Source organism: Toxorhynchites rutilus, chromosome 2 (assembly GCF_029784135.1).
Source record: "Toxorhynchites rutilus septentrionalis strain SRP chromosome 2, ASM2978413v1, whole genome shotgun sequence".
Classification (NCBI taxonomy): domain Eukaryota; kingdom Metazoa; phylum Arthropoda; class Insecta; order Diptera; family Culicidae; genus Toxorhynchites; species Toxorhynchites rutilus.
In genome coordinates, this window is record NC_073745.1 from 317,004,299 (window position 1) to 317,021,399 (window position 17,101).

Sequence of the window (17,101 nt, forward strand, 5' to 3'; positions counted from 1 at the left end):
TATTTAAGTAAACTATATACGATACCGCTAGGATACCGATTACTGAATATTTAATACCGATTAGAGTGCCTCTATGCAGAAAAGAAATCTGATATAACTGAAATTTTTCTGTTCTTAAATTTTGCTTCAAACAATACCTATAACCACAACTTTAAACTCCCAGACTCTATTTTTAATCGCGATTTTAGTAGTTTTTTACAAACAATATTCAAATAATAACAGAACGAATTTATATATGTTGTTGAATGACAGATGACGCTAGATCGAACTTTCATCCACACATTTGCAAGTAACCTCACTTCGTCTGGAAGTATTTTTGAATGAACATAACGAATTTTGAAATACTTCAAATCACACTTGCTCGGTTTACAAAATGACAGTCACGCAAAAGACAACAACCCTTGTTCCTTCACTTTTTTGTCATCATTCACTGAAAGTCTTTCAAACATTGTGAAGTGAACAACACATTTCAGATTTGGAAATGTTCGTCGAGGATTGCAGATTTTAGCGTATCCAAAAAAGTTTTTGTGGCAATTTTTGCTAATCATTGTGATCTTCAAAGCGAAGTAAATGTGCAATATTCTCTTGCCCATTTCTTTCCTTTTAATGACCAAATTCACCTCTAGGAGAGAATTCCTCACCGGTTGAAAATCTAGAACGGTGAGCAGTGTGTGACTACAATGCAAGTCAGAAGAAATATCTTTGAAGAAAAATGCCCGACCGTCTGAAAGAACAAGATAAATCTTGCACAAACACTAGACAACGTGAACCTGCCACTGGTACTCTATTCATTATGAACATTATTACTCATTTTGAAATAATAGTTCTGAATAGCAATATTAGACGAATAAAATAAAGGAGTGCACTCGATGGATTTTATGTGTATCGTATGATGTTATTATATAATGACGTGAGCTGTACCAACAATTCATGGTCGACATGTACGCGAAGGTAGATAGCGAACGACTGTGATTCCTACGACCTAATCAACATAAGTAGCTTGAGGAAGAATACATTCACTTGGGAGACGCTATCATGAGCAATGCCGTAACAGCGTCAGAGTCTAAATTATCTAAATTATGACACATTTGCACAACAAGTCCAATCGAGTTGTGCAAATGTGTCAAACTTGCGGCGCAATTCGTCATAGACAACATTGTGCTCCGTGTTCCATTTCTGTGAAGCGAAAATGCAAAATGGATATTCTGGAGGAATAAACACGCTTTTAAATCAACTTTTTTTTAATTAAAGTTAATGCTATATATCAAAAATGTGCGAAAAATGTGAAAGGACCTGGCAGGGTAAGGGAGCAAAAAGTTCCCCCAAACCAAATCACCAGCTGTATGGTAAATATTGTAAAGGATATTAAATAAGAAATTTTGCCTTTTTTTTAAACCCCTATGTGGTTTAACATAGGATCTATTGTGAAAAACGTACTTTTTCGTTTATTTCACGCCATCCTCAAAAAATCCTCGAGATAAAAATTCGAAAAAAATACTGAATGTGCATCTCACTACGGTGTATCAAGAAAAATTTCATCAAAAATTTAAGTATTAAAAAAAATATTGAAATTTTGAAAAATTTTTTTTTTTGAATTTAGAGATTTAGTACTACTCTGATTCATATTTAAATGTGTTCCTACGACTTTTCTAGATATGTGTGATTTTTTTCAGTGTTGCGGGGTACAATTTTGTTTTATATTTCCAAAGGGTCTGGCTGGGTAAGGAAGTTAAAAGTCCCCCCAAACCAAATCACCAGCTGTAAGAAAATATTGTATAGGGTACTAAATAAAACATTTTGACAGTGGTACCATATATTTGAGTCGTTATATGGTACACCATAGGATCTATGGTGAAAATGCACCTTTTCGTGTTTTCACACAATTCTCAATAGCTTTGAGACAAAAATATGAATAAAAAAATACTGAAAGTACATCTCACTAAGGTGTATCGATCAATATTTTCAAACAATTTTTTCATCAGAAAATCTAATAATAAAAAAATCAAATACGCGGTACAAAAAAATATATATTTTTATGGCATTTCGAAATTTTGAAAAAAAAATATAACTTTGAGACCTACTTCTGCTCTAATTTTTATTTAAATTCGTTCGTATGTGTCTTTTTTTCTACATGTGGCGTAATTTTTTCCTGAATTTTCAAGAGCAAAAAAAACAATTTTTTATTTTTATTTTCTTGAAATCGATTATTTTATTGTATTCGTGATCTATATATAGCCATAAAGGGTGTGTCACATCAAATTGCATCACGGAAAAAACGCTGTAGAAATTTAATTTTTAGGAATTATATCTTCAGCTTTCGTTTATAATCAGATAAGAGTGTATAGATCACGTTGGCCATGCTTCACTGTCAATTTTTCGTAAATTTGGAAAAATGTCGTCGAACGAAAAAGAGCGTCGTGAATTAATCCTGTGCACTCATTTCGAGAATCCGGAGTTGTCACATCGGGACATCGGTAAGATGCTGGGAATCGTCCAATCCACGGTCAGCAGAGTACTAAAACGATACTTCGAGAGCCTAACCATCGACCGGAAGGTGAAGAACGGCAAAAATGGATGCTCCGTCAGTGAAAAAGATCACAAGCGCGTAGTTAAGCAGTTTAGACGTGATCCGAGAAGTTCGGTCCGGGATGTCGCCAATAAGCTGAATTTGTCAAGTTCATTCGTCCAGCGGACCAAGCAGCGGGAGGGCTTGCGTACATACAAGGTTCAGAAGGCTCCTAACCGCGACGAAAGGCAAAACAAGGTGGGGAAGACGCGAGCCCGGAAGCTGTACACCGAAATGCTGACGAAGCCGCATTGTCTGGTAATGGACGACGAAACCTACGTCAAAGCGGACTTTCGTCAGCTGCCGGGCCTGTTGTTCTTCTCCGCAGAGGAAAAATTCAACGTTCCGGAGGAGATTCGCAAGCAGAAACTATCCAAGTTTGCCAAAAAGTACATGGTGTGGCAAAGTTGTCAAATCGGAGGCGGACTTCAAGAGAAAATGAATTTCTGTTCAAAAAAAAAACTACAACCTGACGTTGTACAGAACCTTATGGACGGGGTAAAGAGGAAGGTGCGAGCATACGGGCTTGGGCTCGAAGTATGAATAAAAAGAAAATGCCAAAAGTTGTTTAATAGTTTTTATTTTACTGTCTAAAATTTTCAAAAGGATCGGTCTACTGGGCGAATTTTTACAGCGTTTTTTCCGTGATGCAATTTGATGTGACACACCCTTTATAAGACTCAAATATACTACTGCCAAAATGTTTTATTTAGTACCCTATACAATGTTTTCCATACAGCGGGTGATTTAGTTTGGGGGCACTTTTTACTTCCTTACCCAGCTAGACTTTTTGGAAATATAAAAAAAATATTGTTTTGTACCGCGCAACACTGAAAATAATCTGAGAAAAAAACCACACATATCTAGAAAAGCCGTAGGAACACATTTAAATATGAATTATAGTAGTACTGTACTGTACATTCAGTATTTCTTACAAAATTTAATCTCGAAGCTTTTGAGGATGGCGTGAAATAAACGAAAAAGTACGTTTTTCACTATAGATCCTATGTTGAATCACATAGGGATTCAAATAAACCACCAAAATTTCTTAATTAATATTCTATACCATATTTGCCATACAGCTGGTGATCTGGTTTGGGGCATTTTTTACTCCCTTACCCGGCCAGGCCCTTTGTCTGTATTTTATCAACAGTGTTAAAAAATTAATTCAAAATTAGTTATTTATAGCTGTCAAGTGTCATCGGATTAAAGAAAAGAAAAAATGGGCGAGTTATGTCTATGATATAACCGCAAGGTTGACGTGGGACTACCGTTGGCTTAGTAATCATTTGTTCGTATTGATTGAATGAAACAATTTTAGTATTCAATTGATTTCAACATATTTGCTGCGTAAGTAAAGAATTTGAACAAACGCCATGTGATGTAAGGCACCTTGGTTTTGATAGCTCATTTCGATGGGAACAAAAAATCCCCCTCCCACTTGCATGTATTTGCAAAGCAGATTCCCTACATTGATTTTGAAGCCTGTGTTGGGGAAACCGTAAATCGGTCCAATCAAAACGAGACAGGTAGGGCGTTTGGAGAACGCGTTACACTTCTAGCTTGTTCAATTGTTTATCTCATGGTAAATAACAATTTATTCATTAGATAAACGCGTATAAATATTTTCTATCAATTGATACAAACATCTTCCCGATTTATTGAGAAATATTCGAGTTATAAGCATTCGAAATCTTTCATTTTTTCCTGCATGTTCTGTGCTTAGGTTTTGAGAGGATTTGATGCAGGTCATTTGCAGATGTAATGAAACGAGCGCTCCTTGTTTTTTTATTTAATTACTTATTTATTTATTTGTTTATTCGTTATTTATGTATTCGTTGAACCTTTGAATCTATTCGGTGAAAATATTTCCTTTTGTTTTATCGATAAGCTTAAGAATCTGTTGCTACAGAATGGAGAGATGATTTTTTACTCGGCATCGAGTTTAGTTTAGTTAGTTTTCGATCTACGCGGGACTGAGGTTTTGGAGGTAAAAACGAGTTTGACGTGTTGCAACTGCAATTGGGATTGAATAATTATTTCGATCAAAAGTAATCTAGTTGCTTACCTGTCCCAGGTTAATATTTGTTTTGGTAAGTTGATCAGTAGTAAAATACTTCAAAATATTGCAATTGGAATCAGCTCAAAAACATTTGATACAAACTGTATCCCGTAATTCTACAGTAGGAGAAGGTAGTTCCTAAGATTATGTCGATGCCAATGAAGGCCAATGCCGTAATTCATTACCATCAAAGTCTCGCAAAATTAATTCAAATAAAGTGTGCCATAAATGAAATTTGGCCAATGCGTTCTGAGCATTTAGATGTAATATTAATTTTATTGGGCTATTATATTTTTTTATGTATTATCACTTCATTTACATTCCAAAATTATTGTAGAAAAGCTAAAGTTTGAAAAAATGGGAAACTCAGTTATACAAAATCGGGAACGGGGGCGTGTCATGCAATTTTAAGACATTGGGCATCAAATTTTGTTTTAAAACTCCGATTTCCGGTGATTTTTCGGTTTTCAAAAAACTCAATTTTAAACTTTTGTAACACCAGTAAATGAAGACCGAATGAGCTATATTTTGCATAGGGTATATTATCGTGCAAATCAACATTTCGCAGCATTTCTGAATGAAAAATCGAGATAACAATTTTTATTGGCACCCAAAACCATACTTTTCGTTTCGTATTCCGAATAAAAATTGTTTTCGAGATGCCATGAGATCTCGACGTTTCATGCAGTTTTAAGACTTTTGGTATCAAAATTTTATTTTTCGAAAACCCCGATTTCCTTGGGTGATTTTTCGATTTTCAAAAAACTCAAACTTTAACCACTTTGCGCCACTCTCCCTTAAGTCCGATTGAGCTGAAATTCGGCACAGGGTGTTTTTTCGAGGTGGTGAACTTTTTGAAATTTGAGGGTCGATTTTTTTCCCATACGTTCATTGGCACCCGAATGTGCATGCACTATTGTAATTTCAAAATTACAAAAAAACATGTTACAATAATAAGTCGTCCAAAGAGTCCTTCAGAATAGTAGCATTTAATTGAAACTAAATGAGTTTTAGTGCATGTTTGGATGCTATCATTTGTTTTGGTTCATCTTATTTGATACCTTTTTTTTATTTCTGTATTATAGTGACTTTCAACACATTTGGCTGGCTCGTCACTTTTACCTTCTATTTCGGAAGAATGTCGGGGTTAGAGGACAAGATTTGTCGAAAAAATGGTCTCGAATCACTCTCCTTGCCGTCATGTCACCGTCCTCGCTGCATAAAATTGAAATTCTCAGCAAACACTTCATTGTATTCATTGTATCCGTAGTTGACAGACATCCTCCAAACGACTGCAATCGTTCTGTGAAACCGCACTATAAAAAGTTAACAACAAAATGAAACTTAAAACCCCGAAACGTAACCAAACGCCACCGCTAAATTGTGATCGATTTACAGCGCTCTCTGTCTCCATCTCGACTTCCGGTTGGGGGATGTACGACATCCATTCATGTCACTCTCGTAGCAGTTCTCGTCCTCGTCCTCGTCGACGTTTTCGAAAACGTGATGGCCACCAACATTCTCGCAGCAAACGAACTGAAATATGGGACAGGAAGTGGGAGGAACGGGATGGATCTCTGGCCTAGCATGGACCGGGGTGGACGAGGGGATAGCCCTCGAACGGAAGTAAATCGTAACAAACAAAATCCGCTCAAGTCATTAATTTTAAATAGCATCGGGATGAGTCGGGATGCAAAGTCAGCTGGAAATAAACTCCTCTGTCGCGAAGCACAGTCTCCGCTCGCCGCCTGTTTCTGGACCGGAAGCAAATATTTTTAGTGTTTTCTTTTTCTCTCCGTTTGTTGTTGTTGCTTCGATCAATTGATAATTTGTAACTGTAGCTGTTTGCTGGTTGCGGGATGAAGCAATTCGCGGAAAACGGAAAGGCGCACACACATACAGGAGATATACAAATAGGGAACAAACAGTGGCGGGGGTGGTGTTTCAGATGTGGGGGAAAAAAGGAGGGGAGCAGCTCGATATCAGCTGGGGTTCATTTTTGTTGGTTTGTTCTCACACGCTCGATTACTTACCCGTAAGAAATATCACCGTACGACATTTTGAAATATATTTTTTTCTCTTCTTCTATAACTTTTCCTTCTTCCTTCTTATATTGGGTGGACCAAAACCCCCGTGATTTTTTTTCTATGCCTGCGAATATGTGTGTGAGTGTTTGATTCAGTCGATTTTCGTTGCGTTCAATTTGGAATTCGGTTGGGAGTCGGATAAATCGCTACTTGCCAAGGTTTAATGTGCTTCAATGATACTTTTTTTTTTGCTCTGCTTCCTAGATTAGGATTCGCCCAGAAAATTAGACGCACGCGTGGGTGTGAGAGGAACTTTCTTTTATTATTTTCCGATTGGCCCTCCTCGATCTCGAGTGTTTTTTTTTGTTTTTGGTAAGTGTTTTGATTCGTTTGTCTCTGTCTCTCTCCTTATTACTATCCTAAGCTTTTTGTTTTGTTTTGTGTTTAACGCTTAAAGTGAGGGAGGGAAGGATTCGTTCTCTGTGCGTTCTGTTTGCTCGCTTCGAATCGCACACTAAATTAGAAAATCAATTTTCCTCCTCGTTGCACTATTACGGTTATTTGTAGCTATAAGAGAGAAGAAGTTCCAATCAATTAGAGCTGGGATAGATTCGTAGGCAATTAGTTAGAAGAGTAAAATTGACAAATTGGACCCGGAGAGTTTGTCGGAATCGTGGGCCGAAACGGAACGCGTGTCCGCTGGGTTCCGGCGATAGGTTGCGATCGTTCGGAAAATCGCATCGTTAGAGAGTATTACATTGATTGATGAAATGGCGCGATGTGGTTTATGGTACAATTAAAAATTTCTCAGTTGATCTCGGCAGTGGGTGATTTAATCAACCTCAGTTTTTTGTGTATGTACGGTGGCGTTGAGAGAACATTATTTGATGATGATTTTAAGTGCATTTGGGACGTTGCTTATCGTGGGGCAAAGTAATACCAGCATGTATCGCGGAAGAGTTGAGCAATTGTGACAGACAAAAAGGATGGCAGACCAGTACTATTTTCAAATGTTTCCGAAAAAGAAGTTTCGTTATCAAAATTTGCATGCTGTGATGTTGTTCCGTGTATCAACTGTAAGAGTTCGATGAAATACATTAGATCGAGTGCAATGAAGTAGAAACAAATCCATTATGAAAAATATTTTCTGTGTGTATGAGTGAGGAAAATGGAAATCATAATCAATTGACTCGTAACGGGCTTGAACTCCGCCTGCGAATGACAGATCCCAACAATAGAATGTCCGAATAAGAACCTGAAATTATTGAGAACCAGAGCAGTGGGTCCAAAGCCCCAGTAAAGGAGGATGGTTGTTATAGCTGTTATCCATGGTTATTATGGATAAACCCCTAATCCAAGGTGTAAAGCGACCCGTGCCGAGGGATGAATGGTAGGGGGGGGGGGTCTAAACCCTGCCGACAACGGAGCCTGTGGAGCACCAGGGCACCCTACACAGTACCGTCTGCCCTTGCTGCATTAAGTCGGTCACTGATGCAGCGGACCTTCTTTACCGTGAGACTCGTGGGACTTCTATGAATAATCCAAATGATAACAATAAAAAAAACTTCGGGTTCTGGCAGCCTCTCTCTGTCGGAAAAAACATCCATAGAGGTCGACTCTATGAGTATTGAAGAGGATGAAGTACTGAGTGACGCACCTGTGGATGTTCAGTCATGCTCCTCTTCCATCCTCAATACTCCGATTCGTTGTGAGTCGCTAGAGGATGATAGTGACGAATGTAGCGTCACTACAAAAACTGAATCTAAAGTTGTAGATTCAGTCGAGGTCCACTCTTCGTGGAAAAAGAACCTCACCAAGGGCCAGAGAAGAAAACTGAAGAACTTGGTCGTAGCTGGATTACTGCAAAGGAAGCTCGTCTGAAAGCACTCTGAAAGCATATCTCTTGGACAATAAAACGCCCCCGAGGATCGGCTCTACCTAGTAGTGATAAAAAACCGATTCCTAAAAAATAGAAGCAAAATCTTTGCCCCTGACAAAGAGCGGGACAGAATGAGCAGAAAAAAGTTGCATAAAACACTTTTCAAAACAATACCACAACAACCACTATCGAATCTGGAATGTCCTTCAAAGAAGCCTTAGAGCAAATCAAAGTTGGTATTCTCCCGGAGAACTATCCCAACACTGAGCTGACTACAACTCAACTAGATTCCATTCAGAATGCTCTACTCACTGCAATAGAGCAACAAAGAAATGAACCGGTGAAATCCAAGTTTTTCAACCGCTCATATATGTCGGGTTATCTAATCTTTTCTTGTAAAGACCATCAATCTTCGGAATGGTTAAAGAAAGCGGTTCCCATGATAACCCTAGACGATAACACAAAACTGGTTGCTCTAGACGCAAAAAATATTCCGCGTCCAGAGATTCTTCATGCCTTCTTTTCACAAAGTGCAACATACAGCGACGAGAGACTCAAAAGCCTCATTGAGAGCCAAAACGAGAATCTCTCCACCAATAAATGGCGAATACTCAAGAGATCCAATCCCAATGAAATCCACACGGATTGGACGCTAACAGTCGACGAAGCTTCAATGCGTCAACTGGTTAGCAACCACTTCAAAATAAACTTCCGATTTGGCGAAACTAAGCTGAGGAAAACTAATCCAAAGCAGCGCCAAACCACAACTCAAAAAAACTCCAGTGTGCTCGAAGGAGATCTGGTGTCAAGAAACGAGAAACTTCATAACTCCAAAAACCCAGGTAATCTGAAGTCTTCAGAGCCCAGTGACTCCAAGCTTGAGGAGCCACAAAATGTTCAAAAAGTCATCAGCAGGGTTTCAGCAGGGGTAAATCGAAGTTTCCTCGAGAAGTTTCTCCGAAAAACAAGGAACTTGACAATCTGACTGTTCCTGGCCCAAGCGGTTCAATCTTAAAAGCAATCGCAAAAAGAGTAGGAACTTCAACTACGTCAAGTGAAAAAGGTGAGTTTCTTCAAACCCCCCATCACTCCAGATCCAAAACGAGCATGGACACTGGAACAAGCAAAAAACCTGACCATAATTTCAATCTCCATCACGCTAAAGCAGCGTCGAGCGTGTTATCCAGGAGGTTTACAAAAGACGCTGTGGATCTAGCTCTTATCCAAGAGCCTTGGGTTCACAAAGGAAGAATACTAGGTATTCAAACAGGTTCATGTAAGTTGTTCTACGATGACAAGGGGGACTCCCCAAGAGCTGCTGTCTTAGTAAATGCAAACATTAAATGCTTTCCTATTACAGAGTTCATTCGAAGGGACATCGTCGCAATCAGAGTGGAAGTACCAACCGCCAAAGGAAGATCCGACATCGTAATTGCGTCGGCTTACTTTCCTGGCGACGTTCCTGAGGTTCCCCCACGAGAGGTAGCGGCGTTTGTTAACTACTATAGGGAAATCAACAAGGACTTCATCATCGGATGTTATCCAACGCTCATCACACAATGTGGGCAAGTACCGACATTAACTACCGAGGTGAGTGTCTTTCAGAATTTCTCTCGTCAAACAACATAAATATTGTTAACAAAGGAAATGAACCAACATTCATAAACGCAATCAGACAAGAAGTCTTAGACCTAACGCTGTGTAGCCCGGTTATTCTTGACAAGATTCATAACTGGCACGTTTCCGAAGAGGCGTCTTTGTCTGATCACAGACACATTATTTTTGAATGGGATGGTGGCATGACAGTTCAACGAGAATACCGCGATCCTAAAAAACCAACTGGGATCGGTGTTCCCTTGAACTCGAGTCAAAAACTCTAAACTCAAAAATACGGCCGATTCAGCAGCTTGAATCAGCTTCAAAAGAATTAAACGAAACGATAGTCTCTATATACAACAACAATTGCCCACTGAGAAAAGTTTCTTCGACAAGAAATGTTCCTTGGTGGAATAAAAGACTTGAACAGCTTCGTAAAACAGCGCGGAAACTATTCAACAGACCAAAAATTACTTCGGACTGGTCTCAATACAAAACGGCTCTAACTGAGTACAGCAGAGAACTGAGACGACCCAAACGAAAATCCTGGGTACATAACTGCGAAAGCATTGAAAGTACTCCAACCGTTGCTAGACTCAATAAGACTCTGGTAAAAGACCATACAAACGGGCTAGGTTCCCTTGAAAAAGGGCGAAACTATGGAAAACTATGGAAAAAATGTCCAAATGCCCATTATCTAAATACCAGTTTGCCTACCAATCAGGCAAATCCACAGTACCAGCGCTACACACGCTTGTAACAAAAATTGAAAAATCTCTCTCGTCAAAAGAAACCGCTCTATGCGCGTTTCATGACATCGAAAGTGCCTTTGATAATGCTTCTTATCTATCAATGGCACAATCGATGAGAAAAAGACGCTTCGATAACTGCCTACTCAAATGGATCCAGGGCATACTCACACATAGACGAATCACCTCGGAGCTGGACGGGTCTTCAACATATGTGATTGCAACGAAAGGTTGCCCACAAGGAGGGGTTTTATTACCCCTCCTTTGGTCACTTGTATTTGACGACCTTCTGATAAGTTTGGAGGTAAAAGGATTCGAAGTTGTGGGCTTTGCCGATGATCTAGTCATAAATGTACGAGGCAAGTTTGACGACGTGTTATCGAGCAGAATGCAGATGGCCTTAAACTTTACACAATCTTGGTGTATCACAGAAGGTCTGAGCATAAATCCCTCAAAAACAACAATTATTCTGTTCACCAAAAAGAAAAAATCTTGGGGGAGAGGAAATAAAAAGAAGCGCTTCAGAGAAATATCTAGGTGTAATCTTAGATGCTAAATTAAACTGGAACGCACACTTAGATTCAATAATCAGCAAGGCCAACTCAGCTCTATGGGCATGCTCTAAAATGATAGGAAGAACATGGGGCCTTAAACCAAAAATGGTGATGTGGGTTTACACTGCAATTGTGCGGCCTAGGATAACCTATGCCTCACTTGTATGGTGGCCAAAGACTAAGGAGACTGTAGCTAAAAAAAAGCTAAACAAACTCCAACGACTAGCATGCGATGCAATTACTGGAGCAATGCGAAGTACACCCTCAAAGGCATTGGAGGCTATCCTTCACCTGGTACCTTTGAACCAATATGTTCAGCTAGAGGCTAAAAAAAGCGCTCTAAAGTTTAAAAGATGGAAAAAAATACTAGACGGGGACAAAACTGGTCACTTGAGCTTCCTGAATCTTTTGCCTATTGAACCAGCCTCAGAAATGAACAATGATTGGGTGGAACCTAGGTCCAATTATGACATTCCATACAGAGTGATCGAACATTCTCGCCCAGTATGAGATGAAGGTGGCCCCAACGTGCGTAATGGTTCAATCACGTTCTACACTGATGGGTCGAAAATGGAAATCAGAACAGCTGCTGGAGTGTATGGTCTCAGAACAAAAATCTCTGTGGCTATGGGAAACTGGCCAACAGTTTTTCAAGCAGAAATAGCTGCAATAATAGAATGTCTTAATGTCTGCCTCAAAAGAAAGTATAGACATACTAACATCTGCATATTCTCTGACAGTCAAGCGGCACTTAAAGCTCTAAATGCCTTCAAGTGCTCTTCAAAAATTGTCTGGGAATGCATTTCCCTTTTACGGCAATTAAGTCAGATAAGTTCGGTACAATTGTACTGGATTCCTGGCCATTGCGGTATAGAGGGCAATGAGCGAGCAGATGAACTTGCCAGGAACGGCTCAAACTCACCATTCACTGGTCCAGAACCATTCTGTGGATTCTCCGATTGTGTGTTGAAAAGCGAGCTGAAAAAAAGGGAAGACCGGGAAGTGACAGCCAATTGGATGGCTGCAAAACTTAAACAGGCGAAAAAATTTATTACGCCGAGTATTAAAATTACTCAACAGTTGCTAAGCCTTAGTAAGAAAGACTTAAGCACATTCACTGGTCTTGTAACAGGACACTGCCCAAGTAAATACCATCTTAAGAACATAGGTTTAGCACAAGATTATATACAGGGTTTTCCATTTCGGGCTTCCAAAAGTATACATCCCTGCGCTGACAACCGTTTGACATAGCTGTCAACCAAAGCGTCATATTGTGAGTTGAATGTCTGCCATTTTACAATATGGATCGTTTTAGCATCGCACAACGTGTTAATTTGGTTAAATTATACTATAAAAATGATGAAAAACCGGCAAATGTTTTTCGAGCATTACGGACGGATTTTGGTCGTCATGGACGGTCTACAGAGCACACAATCGCTAATGTAGTGCGTAAATGCGAACAAACTGGATCCGTAGCGGATATTGTGAAACCTGTGCATCATCGTAATGTGCGTTCGGCCGAAAATATAGCTGCTGTTGCTGTCAGTGTGGAGGATGACCCGAATGTTTCGATCCCACGGCGTGCTCGGCAATTGGGCTTGTCAAACACATCATTGTGGCGAATTTTGCATTTGGACTTGCACCTACATCCATATAAAGTCCAACTGGTACAAACATTAGAGCGTGGTGACCATGGAATGCGTCGGGCATGCGTCGATTGGGTGAACGAACAACAACAGCAAAATGCTGAATTTTCGCATCAAATTTTCTTCAGCGATGAGGCACATTTCGAGCTCGGTGGTTATGTGAACACCCAAAATTTCCGTATGTGGGGCTCAGAAAATCCACACGTGATTGTTGAGAGGCCATTGCATCCGCCAAAAGTCACTGTTTGGTGCGCATTATGGTCTGGTGGTGTCATCGGGCCGTATTTCTTTGAAAATGAGAACGGCGAGACGGTAACTGTGAATGGTGAGCGCTATGGCCGCATGTTAACCGATTTTTTTTGCCACAAATTGAAGATATGGATACGGATGACATGTGGTTTCAGCAGGACGGCGCCACGTGCCACACAACACGACCGAACATGGCCATATTGCGAACGAAATTTGAGGGACGCATAATTTCGCGTTTTGGTGATGCCAATTGGCCGTCCAGATTATGCGATTTGAACCCGCTAGACTTTTTTTTGTGGGGTTATGCGAAAGACCGTGTCTATGCCAACTCTCCGCAAACTCTTGAACATTTGAAAGACAACATTCGTGAAGTTATGACCGAGATACCGCCCCATATGAGCCGAAAAGTCATCGAAAATTACCTGTTCCGGATCAAGGTGTGCGAGGAAACCCTAGGTGGACATTTGAATGATGTTGTATTTCACACATAACGGCATAAACCAAACTTTAATTTGAAATAAAAGTTTCATCGAAATTCGAATTCGAAGTGTGTTTTATTTCAATTTACTTTCGGAATTTAAAGTTGGAAAACCCTGTATATTTTTGGGAATTTAAAAAATACGTTTTTGAGAAAAATGAATTTTATTATTTAAAATAACTTTTTTGTCAGCGAAATTTTTTTGGTAATTTTTTGTGAAAATTTAAACAATTAAATAAATAAAGAATTGTATCTTAGTTTTTAAGTTATTAATTTTTGTAAAGAAATAAGAAAAAACGAATTGGCTTTTTCCAAAAAGCAGTCTAATTATTTTTCGAATATTTTAAGTATGCAAAGTTGCTTAAATGACCCACAACGTTTCACTACTATCTGAGATGGTGCTGCTAACTCCTAAGACGAGTTGGCATGAAATTTTTGTTTATATATATATACATATATATATATATATATATATATATATATATATATATATATATATATATATATATATATATATATATATATATATATATATAAGTTATCGCCAGGCCCATATAATCAAACCAGCAACCATACCCACGGCATAAGACGTGCTGTGACTGTAAACAACGGAACCGGATCGCAGCAGAGACCAACCGCGGAGGCATCAAATTATGCCGATTCAACATCTCTCCAAGTAATAATGATTTCCAACTCGTATTGTACCAAAAGAAATTGAATAAAGATTCAGATTCATATGATCATCGAACAATTAAAAATGTCACGAATATCCCGCCTTCAGATTGGTCAATTGTTACGATTATCTGTGTTCTGTAGTTTTTTCCTTTGTTTCACGATAGGAAAAGTACTCATAGTGCATCTTACTATGATAAAATTAGCATCGAAAAGTCAAATTTTTGTGACATTTCGATTTTTTTTACGAAATTTGATAATTCTATAAATAGATCAGATTTTGATATATTTAGTCTTATGAATTTAAATTTATGATTTTATTAATCATCGATTTCATAAAAAAAGCAGACGGTGAAAATTAGGAAAACAATTTAAAATAATTGATTTACTGCAAGCAGCTGTTACTGCTCCTCAGTCTATTGGCGAAGATGCGGAAGCATTGTTTGGAGATGCTCATGTAGTTCGGGTCTGACTTCAAGTGGATACCCTCTACCAGTGACTTTTTTGGTCAGATTGTGGAAATCAATTAAGTATAATTTTTTTTGCAAATTTTGTTACATCTGTCCGTGCTTAGGTGTTACATGACATTTGGTATTTTCAATATTTTAATCGTACAATTTTCACCGCTCTACTATCACAATTGGAAATATTCTATGTTTCGAGTTTTGATTTCGCAACTCTAAGTTCACTAAATACGTAACACATTCTGTCAAATTTATATGGGGAATATGTTTTTTTTTATCTTCGCTTATTTTTCGTCGGCCTATTTCCGCCACTTCAGTGCCAATCACCGACATCAGGGAGGTTACTCCACCTGTTCCTACCTATCAGACTCAACAACTCATAAGCCGGGCCAACTTCTTTTACTTCCCCTCCGAAGGAAGACGTAACCAGAGATTTTTCGGCTCAGAAAATCATGGGAATATTTGTTTTTTCAAAGAGAATACTTTACGAGGATCGTTCAAAAAATAGGTTTCAGTGCCTCAGAAATCGCGGAAAAATAAAGTTAGGACGAAAAACAAGGTGATTTTCGTAATCTTTCCATGTTTTATTTTCCATTTTTCTACATAATCGCAGGCATTTTTCATAGCGTGGCACGAGTTTTTCTATTCCGAACGCGAAGTGCGTAGCGTCCAACTTTTTGAAGTACGATGTAACTGCGTTACGAATTTCTTCAGTGTTATCGAATCGTTGACCGCCGAATGCCTGTTTCATCACCGGGAACGACCCTCGCAAATGAACAAATATGATAAAAATAAAGTCATTTGGTGATGGGTTTACGAGACATTTGCATCAATCGCATTAATACAACGAACAAAAATATTAGGTTGGGGAAAAAGTAATCCATTATTTACTCGGAAGCTGACTTTAGCGATCAATATCTCGCGTAATATCGATCATAAAACTTCAAGTTTTGGCTCGTTGTAAAGGTGACATTTCACACAAAAAATTGTTTTTTGGTTGTCCCATCCAGTTGTGAGTCACAGTGTGTTAACAATGGAAGTCAACAAAGAGAAAAATCGGTACATTTTAACTTTTTCTTTTATAAAGCCGAAAAGGCAAGCCAGGTCGCTGAAATATTGAATGGATTCAACACATTCCGATACTGTAACAGTAAAATACGTGTATTTAATTTAAATTTTTAATTGTTTTTTGAAATTTTTTTTTGAATTTTGTTTTAGTGCAGTACACAAAATTCAGATTCAGATCTCTACTGTCAACAAATGGACCGTTCGAAGATAGCGATTGAGCAGAAACGTTCAGACTTGGCCAACAGAGGAGGTGTTGTGTTCCATCAGGACAACGCAAGGCCACACAACTCCAGGAGCTTGATTGGGATGTTTTAAGGCATCCACCATATAGTCCGGATATGATACCAACCGATCACCACTTTTTTCTCGCATTGTAAGACTTTCTAAGTGACAAGAAATTGGGATCATGAGAAGATTGTAAAAATCTATTGCTAGAGTTTTTCGCCAATGAGAGAGGCATTACGAAGTAACCTTTAAAATGGCAACAAATTTCCCAACAAAACGGTGCAAAATCGGGCAGTCCGAAGCGTATTAAAAAAGATTTTGAGTTTAACCCTAAAATAATGGATTACTTTTTTCCCAACCTAATTTTTATATATATTATCATCAAATATAATATATATATATATATATATATATATATATATATATATATATATATATATATATATAATCATCAAACAATTAAAAATGTCAAGCAATATCTACACAAATATCCTGCCTTCGGATTGGTCAATTGTTACGATTGTCTGTGTTCTCCCAGTTGATCATTCAATACGAATACGGGACAGGGCAATGAATTATACGTTTGGTTTGATTGGTCCAACTTGCGCCTCCCCAGTGCTCATCTAATTCATTTTGTCATTTTGTTGAAAAAGAAGTTTGGAATCCATAATGAACCATTACAGGGAAATCTAATTTGGAAAAGCATATCCATACACCGAAACATTGCAAGAAAATTCAATTGAAATCCTAATTCAAATCACATTCAACGTGTTTTTATTTATTTATATCGCAAAAGATTTATGATGATTTGCTCAAAATCGTAGCTGTGACAGGTGTCCTGATTATCAACTCCAACCAGATGGTAT

The 17,101-nt window shown here is 38.4% G+C and overlaps 1 protein-coding gene across 22 annotated transcripts in view; it reads right to left on the reverse strand.

Moving 5' to 3' along the window:
• LOC129765026 (glucose transporter type 1) overlaps positions 1-17,101 on the reverse strand; it is a 647,147-nt gene that overhangs the window by 166,193 nt on the left and 463,853 nt on the right. The window contains exon 1 of one of the 22 annotated variants that reach the window (XM_055764823.1): positions 6,662-7,214. The exons of the other annotated variants lie outside the window; for them this stretch is intronic. Coding sequence (XP_055620798.1) covers positions 6,662-6,687 — 26 coding nt within the window. The 5' untranslated portion in view covers positions 6,688-7,214. Of the gene's footprint in view, positions 1-6,661; positions 7,215-17,101 lie in introns of those variants that run through there. 22 annotated transcript variants of the gene reach the window in all.